The sequence below is a fragment of the Candoia aspera genome, chromosome 1, assembly GCF_035149785.1.
Source record: "Candoia aspera isolate rCanAsp1 chromosome 1, rCanAsp1.hap2, whole genome shotgun sequence".
Classification (NCBI taxonomy): Eukaryota; Metazoa; Chordata; class Lepidosauria; order Squamata; family Boidae; genus Candoia; species Candoia aspera.
The window spans coordinates 233255835-233269764 of NC_086153.1; the positions used below are offsets into that span (position 1 = coordinate 233255835).

The window sequence follows — 13930 nt, forward strand, 5'->3', positions numbered from 1 at the left end:
TAACAGAATAATAGAGGAGGAGGAAATGAATCATGGAAATTAAAATGTAGAGAATAGAGGTGCCTCAATGTTAAAAGAAACTGAGATGGGTTAAATTTATTGGCCCATGGGGATGACAGAGCCACAACAATTTATCCTTAAGTAAACTATAGTTAAAAATAAAGGTCAGATAGTACAAAAGAGTTATGAATATGTGAGATGAATAATGAAGAGCATTATTGATATAAGTCAAAGAGAACATGTTCCAAAATTTCAAGTATAAATTAGCTATAGCCTCATTTCCAAGAGTCATAACCACACAATTCTATGCAGTTCATCGAATTTTATTACCATAATCAATTACATATATGGAATTGCTTCCATCAAATCTGAAAGCCATTCAACTTAGTCAAATCTATTAATTATTTTTAAAAAATAAATTACAGACAAGCAAGAGGATAAAGTGCTTAGCAAAACTATTTCCTTTTCCATTAAATATCTGTATTCTATCAATTGATAGCCAGTGTGTCTTCCTGTCAACCAAAGGAAGTGGAACAATGAACAAAAAGGAGGAAAATGCCTCTGCTTCTTACATTCTCTGTTAAATTAAGAGATTATTAAAGAAAAAGATCTGGATATGTTGGAAGCTACAAATCCAAATTCCTGAGAAGGTTGTTACACTCAGTGATGAAAGCAGGACATTATTTCATTCATTATTCCCCAGTATAAAAATGCATAGTGATTTGGCTTTCTCTAAGTCAATAATGCTATTCGACTGCCAAGCAGTGCCAAGATCACAGATTCCTCACATCAAAACAAAATCAAGAGTAATTGTTCAAAGGGTAGACTATGGACTGAAGAAGTCATGGTAAGGCCTGCTTCATGGTATGAAATCAAGAAAGTGCAAGTTAGTTGTTACGGAAGAAAGAGGAGAATCTAGGCAATGGCAGTTTTTCAAAAAACCTAATTATAGTGTGGGATGGGGGAACACCTTGGGGACTCTGTTGGAAGCTAACTCTCCCCACAAGTTGTAAAATGGATGGACGCTGAGAATGACAGAACAAAATAGTTCTGGCCCCACCCATTTTTGGTGCTGGCCTCATCCAGTGCTGTTAGCGCACAGTCTTAGGAAGAAACATGCTCCCTTAGATTGACACGGGTTCTCCAATATCCGGCAGCAATTGATCAGTAATCTGCTGTAGCTAGGAGCAGGTAAAGACTATTCCTTTCTTTGTGGAGTTAGCAAACATCATTACTGTCAAGGAAGTACTTCCTTATGCGAAGAGTAACTATAGACCTCTTCTTTAGAGAGCATGTTTTACATCAGAAAGGCTTAACTGATTTCTCCATCAAAGATGCTGCGTAAGAACATAGGTATATAGAACTTTTTATATATTCTAACATACTAAATTAGAAAACTACACACACGCACACACGCACGCACGCACAGAGAGAGAGAGAGAGGACCAGATCCAGGTTGTTGGCAGTTAAGTCTGCCTTAAACAGCTTAGCAAGCAAAGTGCCATGATATATCAAGAAAGAGCTCTGGGTCTTCATGGGTATTTTATACTATGGCTTGAATCAAATGCTTGGCCAGTACTGCTTCCATTAGAGGCTGCCTACCATCATCATACTTACAAACAGAACCATCAAATAGTGGCCTTCCTTTGCAGCTCTTAACAATATTATTCCATCATTTATTCCATCAGTGTAATGCTTACGTAAATATGTCCCTCAGGATGATCCTCCTCAATTTTCATCTCAGGACTCATTAGCTAGCAAGAAATAATTTTGTAAAAGAATACTGTCTGGAAAGCTGGTCTAGTATCCGGACCAAGTATTGCCCCGAGGGGGAAGAGGTGGTGTTGGTAAATACCCAAAGGATAGATCTGGACCTGTGGGATATGGAGGCTGGGAGGGAACAGGGAAGCTAGTCACTGGAGGCTGAGTGGGATAAGGGCATGGTGGCCTTCCTCCTGATGGAAAATAGGGAGGCTGCATAGGCTGAGGGAATCCTGGTGCTACAGATGGAGCCCTGAGAGAAGGCTGTGGATATCCTTGCCCAGAAGATGGTGTTCTGGATGGAGACCAACAGTACCTGGATGGTGAAGATAGGTCACCTGTCTGAAGCTGGGGTACTGAATTACTTGAAGGGACAGATGGGTATCCAGGACCTGAGGGTGGTTTATAAGGAAATGGGGGCTGGACACTTGGTTGAGAGGAGGCAACATGTCCCACTGTAACTGGTGTTCCTGCAAATGGACCTGGCTGGAGAGCTCCATGAGCTGAAGGGCCAGCTGGAATACAAGGTGATAGACTATAAGGTAAAGGAAAGGGTGGTTCCCCAGCTGAACTTTTCTGTGGCTGCTGATTTATAGGTCCAGAAGATATGTGGGAAGGAGACTGGTGGTTAAATTCATTGCTGTCTGCTGGCTCTGGCAAGGACTGAGATTTTTGCAGCACTTCCTGAAGTTTCTCCACTTTTACTCGCCGTAGATGAGTTAATTTCCTCATGGTGGAAAATTGCTCAAGAAATGTCTCCAAAGGCACCTCCCCCCCCAGGAACTTTTCAGCCATCATCTGGAATGAAAAAATAATAATTAAAACAATGCTTCCATCTGCAATAGAGACAATGTACAGGTAGTCCTCGGTTAACGACCACTCAAAGTTATGACAGTGCTGGACAAGTGGTACTTATGACCGGTCCACAAAGTTCAGGCCATCCCAGCATCCCTTCAGCCACATGATGGCGATCTGGGCACTTGGCAACTGGCTCACACTTACGACAGTTGCAGTGTCTCACGGTCAGATGATCGCCATTTGTGACCTTCCTTGCCAGCTCCCTGCAAGCAAAGTCAATGGGGAAGCCAGCAGGGAAGGTCACCAAGTTGCTTGGATAAGTCTCCCCCACCCAGCAGCAGCCACTTTAGCTGCCTGCCAGCCTGCTTGAGAAACACCTGGGACTTGCAACTTCCTGCCAGCTTCCCCACTGACTTTATTTATTATTTATTTATTTTTCAAATTTTGCCACCGCCCCTCTACTCCCAGAAGAGGGACTCTGAGCGGTTTACAATAAAGCTAACAAGTTAAAAACAACAACAATAAATAGTATATAAAATATAAATATAAATATAAAAAATAAAAAATAAAAAATAAAAACAAAACCCAGATGACAGTAAAAGGTCTAATTCAGTTTGTATGTATGTGGGGAGCACTCTAAGGCATCAGCCATCCCCAAGCAGAGCTACTCCCTTCTCCACCCCAAACCAGGTAGCAGAGCCAGGTCTTCAGGTTCTCTCGGAAGGTCAGGAGCAAGGGGGCTTGCCTCACCTCTGGGGGCAGAATGTTCCAAGGGGTGGAAGCTACTGAAAAGGCCCACCTCCTGGACCCCACCAGATGGACTTCTCTTACAGACGGGATCCGTAACATGCCCTCTCTGCATGATCGGGTGGGACGGGTCAATGTAATGGGGATGAGACGGTCCCTCAGATAACCGAGACCCATGCCATGTAGGGCTTCAAAGGACTTTGCTTGTTGGAAGCCAGCAGGAAGGTGCGAGGAGGTCCTTGCTTAACAACCCACATACCTTGCTTAACAACAGCAACAGGGATTGCCATCATTAAATTATGTGGTCATGTGAGTCACACTTTACGATCCATCACTTAGTGACAGAAATTCCAGTCCCAATTACCATCATAACCTGAGGACTACCTATATTCTAATTCCTTACAATGAGGCTTCCTTATCCAAATCAGAGGCTATTCAAAATTCCCTGCAAGTGGTAAGATAACGCAAGGAAGAACAAATGCTTATTCTTGTTCACAGTTAGAGACAAATGGAGAAAGGAAAAGGAAGAAGCATGAGACCAGAACTAAGTTAAAGGCATGAAGGATGTGAGGCAAATGATGCAAATTCTGGTTAAATGCCTTTCATTCCTAAATAATGCAGAGAACCTGTTTCTTACTATATTTTATTTTGTACACTGTTCATGCTTAACCTCAATAAGCCTTTCCAGCAAACTTTGCTTAGGTGACACAATCTTCAAAATAGTTGAGATGACACTAACAGACTTTTAAACACTTCCTTTTGATGTATCACTGAGTCTACTTGAGAAATGGTCAGATGCTATCCATATACAGTAGTGAAGGATCAAAAGCTGATGGAAAAATGATGATTTATTTATTGCAAGTAAAATATCTGGGATAAACGAGGAGGAGGAGGAGGAGGGGGGAGAAGGAGGGGGAGGGAGAAGTAAACTCCATGTTTTTGACTGCTAGTCTGGTGGGGTTTTCAGATGTAACTGATACAAATTTCAGGGGTAAATGAAGGATGTGTTGTAGGGCCATATAAAGATCACAGGTATTTGTGCTCTAAATGTGGGAACGCTCAGCTGGAGCTGGCTCTTAAAGTTCAATTTCTACCATTAAAACTGTTAAAATAAATAATTCCCTCTTGAGTTTAAATCACAGACTAACCTCAGACTCTTCTTCAATTTTCTGCCCTTCCACCTTCAGAAGATTTAACAGGGTATCCGGCTGTGTTGCTGTTGAGAATTGCTCTAAGACGAAAAAAATGGGCACCTAAAAATTACACCAAAATGCACTTTTCTTCTTCATTTCAATGCAAGCAACAGCACCTGGTTCTGCACACATATATGAAAGCTGCCAGCTTCTAAAACAAGGATCCTGTTACTTTAAGAGCTACTGTCATGTCATGGAATCAGAAGCCATAATCAAGGAGGAAGAAGGGAAGGTGACCAAAAATCTGTTCCAAGTGCAGAGCTTTTGATGAACAAGATGGTCACCGACACCATAATGTCTGACCACCGGGTGGCACCAACCAATATGTCCTGAAGAGGAGGTGCCAACTGTACCCTATAGCCACTCCATGTCCCAAGACCAAGAAGGAATGTCAGAAGTAATCATGGCTAGAAAAAGCCTACTGGCTAATTCTATTCTACCGCTTTCCCCACCACCCACACCATCTGAAAATTTACCCAGCTTTGACTTCTGCTCCTGGCACCGCTCCATCAGTTGCTGCAGATCCCGGTATCTGTCCGAGAGGTTTGCACGTCCGGTTTCCAGGGGCTCCTGGAACTTCAGGTTCTGCTCTGCCAGGCTACGGTTTGTGGCCAGAGCCATCTCCCTTTGCAACTGTATATTCTGGACCTGAGAAATGAAAGGTTAGGCAGAGACACAGTAGCTCCTTTTAAAGCATGGTTTCTCTCTTCAATAACTTTCAGGTACATATATGAATGATCACCTCATTAGACTCCAAGGCCAACCACTCAATCTCTTCCACATTTTCCTGCAGTTCTTTCAATTCATCTACAGTCTTGTCTCTGAACGTCTCCATCTTTTGGGGGTGCTCATCAATTCCTTTGGGATTGAGAAAAAAAGGAAGGTGATTAGTAATTTCGTATCATCCTCCAAGCATATTTGGTTGCAGGGCAATTTGGTCATTTTTCCAGTCACTCTATGTAAGCCATATTCACAGGCAAAAATTATATCATAGGACAGCACAATAATTGTCCACCCACCCTTGCTCCACTTCTGCATATTAGTATGAAGTGTAACTTTACGTATAAGTGCCAGACCAATAACTGAAGATTCTGCCCATTAAGGTGTTTATATGTAGCTGAATTATATCAGACAAAGTATTGTGGGCAAAATGCCCACTTTAAAAGAGGGACCAAAGCGACTAGAGAGAGATGCAATGAAGTATACTTTATTGGCACGCCCAAAGTACAGTGATCCTTGGGCTCCGTGCCAAAGAACTGCAGAAGAGCCCCAAATGAAGTAAGGTTACAAGTTATGTACTTTTGGTATGTTACATAGGAATGATAAAGAAAATATTGTAAATCACAGCATGATCTTTAGAGCCAGAATGCAGCAACTGATATCATGGGGTGACCTTACTATGATCTGACCCAATGCCTCTGAATTCTGCATTCCTGCAAAGGCTCCAAGCCCACCCCCTTCTACTGATACTAGCACCTTCTAACTTAAGCAATACTTTTTACATTGTCTGCATTCACACCAGGGAAAGGCAACAATCTAGTTTCAGTTATCCCTCTCTTTCCCATCCAGGGTCATCAGATCCAGCCTCCTGCTTTTAATCAGGACTATGGCAGGCCTGGTTTCATTCATGACTTAGCCACCTTTGACTATCAATTTAAACCTCCACCAAAGGCAAGACAGGCCCAATTAAATATTATCTCACCAGTCCACTTATGCCTAAAGCACATGGGAATGCTGTATAGCGTTCTTTGTGTGGTCAGAGATGGTCAAAGAAGAAAACATAAACCTTCCAAAAACTAAGTAACAGGAAGAAATGAAAAGACATAAAGGTAAACTAAAATATTCTAAATAACTTCTGCTTCAAATTATGTTTCAGGGAGAATACCCAGTAAGTAACCAGCAATGTTTATGCAGCTTTATGGATTGAATGGTGGCTATACAGGAAAGGTAATGCCTGAAAGACAGGAAGGGGATTTTGCACAAGAGCCTCCATTTGAATTTTGCCATCCTAATCCCCTAGCCTGCTAACCGAACAAGTAGAATCAGTTTCAGAATTTGCCACGCTCCTGTGCAGCAGCGGGTTTTCGGATGTGGCTCAGTCTAACACTGCAACCTTAGCAACCAAATCTAAGGGGGGAAAAGCAGAAATAAGAGAACAAATTGTTCAGAAATATACTATGCTGACCAGTACTTTAGCAAAAGGATTAGGATAAATATCTGTATATATACAGTATGTCCTTCATTTTCAAAGTAATTTTTTGGAAGAACTATTTAATTCATCTTCTCTTGTTCAGAATCCTGTTTAAATCACTTGCTCTCATTTTAGGACAAAGGAAATTCAGAGTATTTCTTTTGTTGTATTTCCCTGATCATTACACAATTGCAAATGTAGAAAACTATTGGCATTAAAGAACTCTTTTCTGTTTGAAATAGCTAAATAGATCTTTATCCCGCTTTTGAAAATTAGGGCTCCAAAATGCATCCTAATAGGTAAGATGAGAGACCTTTGAGTCATTAAGTATCGACATCAGAACAGACAAAGCACACGGTAAGTCAAGACAGAGAACCACTCTTAGTTTTTCTACAGAAATTAGAAATCAGAACACACTTTTCAGGCTTCTTCTTACTTTCCCACTGATATGTAAGTATCGGCCCTTTAGTGCCACTGCAGCATCTTTCCAAACCTTGTCATGGTTTAATAATCACACAAGCAGCTTCTCTGTACAATAAAAATTACGCTGAAGTAAGCAATGCAGTTTCCCATTGTGACTGATCCTGGGCACAGTAGTCTTTTGTGACCCACTAGGACCAGACAATTTGACATTTTCAATATGTAAACAGATTTTGCGAACGAAGCTTCTTCTTCTGTCTCCATGGCTTTTTTTAAAGCAGCTTTCCTCAAGCCACATATGATATCATGGAGATCCATGACTGAATACCATGCTGCCAGGGCACCAGGGAAAGAATCCTTCAGAGGATGGGGATAAAATGAAAGGAGATAGCTATGTGAGCTGACTTAAGCTCTTTGGAGAGAGCTGGAATATAACTCTAACAAATAAATAAGTAAATAAATAATATTCCTAAACATGTAACTTTCCTCTTCAGGGAATATATACATTATTTTGGCCATCAAACCCATTGTTATGAAGGATGAATTTCATAAGACAATGGCATGAGGAAAGGGAAGGGTTAAACCACAGAAAGACAGAGACCCTATTATGGCTACACTGTATTTTTAAAAAGCAAAGAAATACAATCATGGATCACCTGCTATCACATATAGTTTGGTCTCTAGTTTATAACTCCAGTATCTCGAGCTCTTGTAAACCAGACAGAATTAATGGGTAGCAGGACATATAAAAGAGACAATTGTGAAAAATTATATATAACCTGTTACTATCTGCTGATTGTTCTACCTTTGGTTCAACCAAAATATCTCATGGATGTGTCTACGAAGAGTCAGCATCAGTATCTGCAAAAAAAAAAAAAAAAAAAGTCAAGCTTGCATTTGCCTTCATGATTCCCAAAGTGAATTCTAAATATTCTCTGGCTAAGGAGAAATTATAATTACAAGTAATATTTGGGATTTACTACCTGTAGTGAGCACTGCTTCTTACTCTAAGTTTATTATGTATAACAAGTAAGATACTTTACATATAACCTGAAAATGGAAGTGTGCTTCTGACAACTTGTTTGCACACCATATAATTAATATTTTGAGGAAAATGTGCAGGACAGAAAGCCTTCAGTTCCTTCTTGAATAAACATTTAGGCAACATCCCCTGATCTTCCTGCACAACATTTAATTATTAATCACACTGCTATTCCACTACAATCAAAAGACTCTTGGGGCCTTACGTAAAATATAAATCGGATAAAACACTCCTGGTATAAAATTCCATAAAAACAATAAAAATGAACACCCACCAAACATAAAAATACAAACAATGAAAACAGAAATTAAAAATGATATGATTAAATCAAAAGAGATCTCTCTCATATATAATGATAAAAACACAGCACAATCTATTTTTATTTCCCAACACCTTTGGCCCCAGGGAGAAGTTGTCTAATTGGAATAAAGGAGCATATGAAATCATTTCATGTGCAAACTATATTTCAAATATACAGTATCTCTATTCATGCTTGCACAGATTCTTCTACATTTCCTAATTGACATTTATGCTTATATCCTGGCATGCTTCAGTTCAATCAAGCTAACAATACTGTGTTTTGTTCAGTTCAAAGTCTTTGCAGACCACCTACCCAAGGCAGAAAACCCATCTTTATAATAAATCATTCTATGAGAGTGGCAAAATTAATCCACAACAATTTTTGCTAAACAGATGAATCCCTCTGCAAGCCAATATTAGCTACTGATACGTCCGTCATCATAAAGATCCTGATACCTGTAAAACTGGGGATAACTTTCACAGTACACTTGAGAATAGCAAAAAAGGAGGAATTAGTTATCAATCACAGGTAGAAAAAATGGCATCTGTCTACAAAAACTTAATTTCCATGGAAGGTGCTCTCTATTCCCTGAAAGATACATGAAGCATATACCTCAGAATGATGCCACTGACAAATGTGAAGTGCCCACCTGGTGTCCAACAGGGATAGAGGACAGATGAATTTGGTGCTGCTTGAGATAAATGACAACAAAACTTATCACAAGCTGAACATCTATAGTGTAGTATCACAGTTACCTCTTCTCTTCTCTTCCCGTGACAATCAAATTACAGCACGCTAAAACAAAAACTTAACTGCACACATCTTCCAAGCTTATTAATATACTCAAATGAGCACAATCACCTGCCCTTTTTAATGTGAACTAAACATTTACCCTGGAAACTCTTTCAGTACTAGGACATAATACACACTTCCCCCAACCTTGGGCCGTACCGATATGTTGCATTACAACAATCTACTACACTTTCCATAATTCCCAGTCAGTCCGATCAATCGTGGGACTTGCATCTGGTGGTCCCCAGATTGAGGAACATTATTTTAAACCCGACACCCCTAAGAAGGGTCTCCCTGACTCAGCGTGAGGCCCCCATCTCAGGGTGGAGCCTTCCAGAGCGGAGCAAATGCCAGCAGCCCCCCCAGCACGCGGGGTTAGAAGGCAAGCACCGTCCCCCAAACCGCCCCACCACCAGCTGATCCGCGCGGGACTGTCACGCGCAGGGCCACCTGGGAGAAAGGGAAGGCGTCCCTCCCCACCCGCTGACAGCGCCGCTCCACAGAGGAGGACAAGGCGGGGGGGGGTCTTCCTCTTTTCTCGCGAGACAGGGCGAGAAAGGGTTAAGCGATTTATCTCTCTAACAAAATCTAATGATTTACCTGTGAAAAGCCGCGGCGGGGGAGGAGGAGAAAGAGGAAGATCGGGGAGAAGAATAGAACTGCAATGAAGTGTTTCCGGGAAAAAGCCGGAAGTTGTGTCTGCTCAATGGTCCGCTCAGATTACTATCTATGAACATGGAGTGGGAATTGATTCAAGTGTCCTTCTCACCCGGAAAAGAGTTGGTTCATTCCACTGGCAGAGCCAATGAACCGGTGCGCTTTCAATTCGGAAGCCATTGTGTCAGCCGCGTCACATCACGTGGCAGGGAGGTGTGTGTTGGTACGTATGAGAGGTCGAATTGGACAATTTGGCGACTGGTCTTTGTTCCACGGAGCTCTTGTCTTAAAGATAGAAACCTGTTAAAACGCAATGTAAAAATCTGTATCGCATCCAATGTGTGTTTTGTGAAAGACAATCCTTCTGCCTCTTGCATTTTATGGTGCTCTGATCGCATTGTTTGTTATTATGCTGTAAGATTAGGGTATCTGCGTTAAAAAATCTGGATTTTTGTAGGATTAGTTTTCTGCATCTCGTTGCCACCATCTAGTATATCACATCCATACCCGACACGCTGTTCCGTTTCAAAGTAACCAACGATATGCAAAATACAGAAAAGTAAGAAATCATTCATACAAATGAAAGGCATAAGATACCAAACGAAACAGCTAAAGCTAGTTTACGCCAACATCATATGCAGTACTTCCTCATACCTGTCCATGGTTGCAAATCATGTTTGCTTCCTCCAGTCCATACCCGTCATATATTGCCTTTTGTTCTGTAAACTTCTCACCTCTTGAGAGTCTCACCAATTCAACCATGGCTCCCTTGGTTTTCCCATTCTTTCCAACCAATCACGTATCCTTCACATACTTGTTTGGCTGTCTGATCCTCACTCATTCATTATGCAGCCGGACCACCCCAACTACTTCTATTTTGCTGACCAGTGGAATCTGCAGAAGGGGACAATACCTATGAGGTGCATTCCATCTCGCATGCATGTTCAAAAGGGGTGGGGCTTGCACTGCAACGTTCCATCTACCATCCTGCCAGTTTTGATCCTGCCCTGGATCACCCATGTTCATATTCAGTCTAGTACATTCATAACAGCACCCTTTTCTTCTTGACCCCCATCTCTTGTTTAACCACACATCTTAAAGATCCCATCCTCACTGCATCAACTACAGTCAACATTTCCCCTGACATGCCCAACTCTCACTTCCATCTAACTTATAACGAAGTGGGCAGAAGCTCACTCTGTCACATTTTGCTTCATTCCACCAACATTCATTTCTCACAAGAGACCATATACTACCTTTCTACCATCATGTGCACATCATTACAATTTCTCCAACCATTTTTCCATCTTTACTGGATTTTTTTTACCAAGGTGCACAAGTTGCTCTACTTATGCTAAATTTTGTTATGTATGTCTAACTTTTTGATTCATTAATTTTCATACAAACTACCTAGTTAGGTTCTCAACTAACTACACCACATCATCTCCATACAAAAGTACACATCTATTTATGTCCCTTAGTGCCATACAAGCATACATTTATACATAAATGCACTAACCAACCAAAGGGATATCACACATTCTTGACTTACTCCTAGCTCAATTTTGGACCATTCACTAAACATAGCATTTATTCTCCCTCTTGCTTTACTTCTATCATACACTGCGTTTTCTGCATTCAGCAACCAATCTTCAATTCCATGCTCACCTAAAATATTCCATAATTTATAGATGCAGTCTTCACATAACAGTGAACAAGTCACCACAGCTGTTCCTTAAACAACCATATTGTAATGATTGCCTACTCTAATAGACTCAGACTCACAAGCAGGAACTTAATGATATCTGATTTATTAAAGAATAGTATGCAAATGCAGAGAAAGCTGAGAATGAGCAAAAGCGCACCAAATACAAACGAAAAACCTCGGCTCAAACATAATCCCTCCCCTCGCCCTGCTGTTGCAAACTCCCCCCCCCCCCTAGGTGCTGGTAACCGTTTCTGCTGATGTCCTGGGAAAGGAACCTTGAACACAGGAGATAACCCAACACATTCCAATCCAGCTGCTAACATATAACAATCCCACGAGATGGAATCCTCCTCCCCTCCCAGACGAAACACACATCAGCCAAATGACATGCGAAACGTTACGATGTAACGGTAACATTGGAATGGTGAACATGACATACCGCCCCCCCAAAAATATTAAGGAGCAGGTTTCATAGGATAAGCTAGATGAAAGCATCTAACTAAAACAGGAGATTGAACATCACGGGCAGACACCCACTCAGGGTGGGGAAAGTGTTTCCACTGAATGAGGTATTGCAGGGCGCCACGAAGTCTGCGAGAATCCAGGACCTCCTTCACCTCAAAATGTTGCTGTCCGTCAATCATGATCGGAGCTGGAGGTGGGGGTTGCGGATGCCAATGATCGGAGTGGTTGACAGGCTTGAGCAAGCTGCAATGAAAAACAGGATGTAAACGTTTCAGATTGTGTGGCAAATCCAGTTTAAACGTGACAGGGTTCACAACTCCCACAATGGGAAAAGGACCAACAAACTTAGGAGCCAACTTCCTCGAGGGCTGAGGGGACTTAATGAACTTGGTGGAAAGGTAGACCTTATCACCAACTTTAAAAGCAGGTTGAAGGGCTCGTCGCTTATCGGCGTGCAGTTTATAGGCAGATTGGGCATCAGCCAACGCCTGTTGAATCACTGGCCATGAATCAGCCAGTTGAGCACCCCAATCAGAAGCGGAGCAGGGCTGTGTGGAGGGTTGAGGCAAGTCAGGAACGGGAACAAAGTCCCAGCCAAACACAGTACGGAAAGGGGTGTGCCCCGTGCTCTGATGGATGGCGTTGTTATAAGCCACCTCAGCAAAAGGTAGCAGATCAACCCAATTGTCCTGCTGATAGTTGACAAATGCCCACAAAAATTGCTCCAGGGTTGAATTAAGAGCCTCCGTAGATCCGTCAGTCTCCGGATGCGATGCAGTGGACAACGCCTGCTTGGTCCCCACCAGCTTCAAAAATGCCCTCCAAAATTGGGAAGTACACTGTGTTCCGCGGTCCGTGATCAAGCGGGAGGGGCTCCCGTGAATCCGGTAGATGTGGATTAGAAAAAGGTGGGCCAATTGCTGCGCAGATGGAATGGAAGCACATGGAATGAAAAGGGCTTGCTTAGAAAAGTAGTTGTCATGAGTAAGGATGGCGAGCAGGGGGCTCCCATCCAGGCTGTAAAGTGCATGCATAGTACTGAGGAATTAGGTATCCATTCAAAGAGACACAGATCGGGCCCGCCTTAACCTTTGGGGTTTATATGTCTGGGTTTTTCCCACGCTTCTTCAGTTTGTTAGAATTTCCTGTTATGTAGCAGTAATAAAACACTAGAGACCTATTCCTTGTCTCAGCGTGGTTCCTGGCTGTTAGGACAGTAGTCCTTTACCACCCAAATCACAGTCTTTCTCTGACTAGGAGGCAAACCACAATGAAATCCATGGAAACCTCCTCCCAAGGACAGGAGGGGCTGGCCACCGGCTTCAGCAACCCTTGCAGTTTGCCCCCCTTCCGTTTTGACATGGCACAGACAGGACAAGAAGCAACATAACTTTTTACATCACGTCTCAATGTGGGCCACCAAAATTGGCGGCGCACCAGATGCAAGGTTTTGACAAACCCAAAATGACCAGCCACTTTATCATCATGAGACCTAATCAGAATTTCCCTTCGCAAACTGTCAGGGACATAGAGGCGGTTCTGCTTCCAAGCGAAGCCTTTGTCAAATGTAACATTGTCTCTATTCGCTTGCAACCAAGTGTCAGATTTCAGCTCTAGCAGAAACTGTTGTTGCAATTGCAAGGGAATTGGCATCCTTCCCCCAGCCGGTGAAACTGAAGCTGGGAGCAGCTGCGCACGAGTCTGACTGCATGTGACAGCCTGCAACCCCAATTGGGGTGCTGTCCACACTGTACCCACAACGTCAGGTGCTTGGACTGAATCCTGGGGCAAGCGGGAAAGCGCATCAGCCAGGAAGTTTTTCTTGCCCAGAATGAACTTCAAGTCAAAGCGACTG

General features: G+C 42.4%; 1 protein-coding gene across 5 annotated transcripts; it reads right to left on the reverse strand.

Annotated features, from left to right (window-relative positions):
• Positions 1 to 302: 302 nt before the first annotated feature.
• On the reverse strand, positions 303 to 10029 carry VPS37C (VPS37C subunit of ESCRT-I). 5 transcript variants are annotated; one of them, XM_063289173.1, is made up of 6 exons: positions 10015 to 10029; positions 7916 to 7971; positions 5242 to 5357; positions 4976 to 5147; positions 4455 to 4537; positions 303 to 2559 (listed from the first exon to the last, which is right to left on the reverse strand). In XM_063289173.1, exons 3-6 carry the CDS (start codon positions 5332 to 5334, stop codon positions 1801 to 1803), a joined length of 1107 nt encoding a protein of 368 aa, XP_063145243.1. In that variant the 5' UTR covers positions 5335 to 5357; positions 7916 to 7971; positions 10015 to 10029; the 3' UTR covers positions 303 to 1800. The 5 variants fall into 5 exon arrangements, with proteins under 5 accessions (XP_063145243.1, XP_063145240.1, XP_063145241.1 ...); XM_063289170.1 differs by lacking the exon at positions 10015 to 10029 and adding an exon at positions 9846 to 9893 and having other exon boundaries at positions 7890 to 7971; XM_063289171.1 differs by lacking the exon at positions 10015 to 10029 and adding an exon at positions 9846 to 9879.
• Positions 10030 to 13930: the final 3901 nt, after the last annotated feature.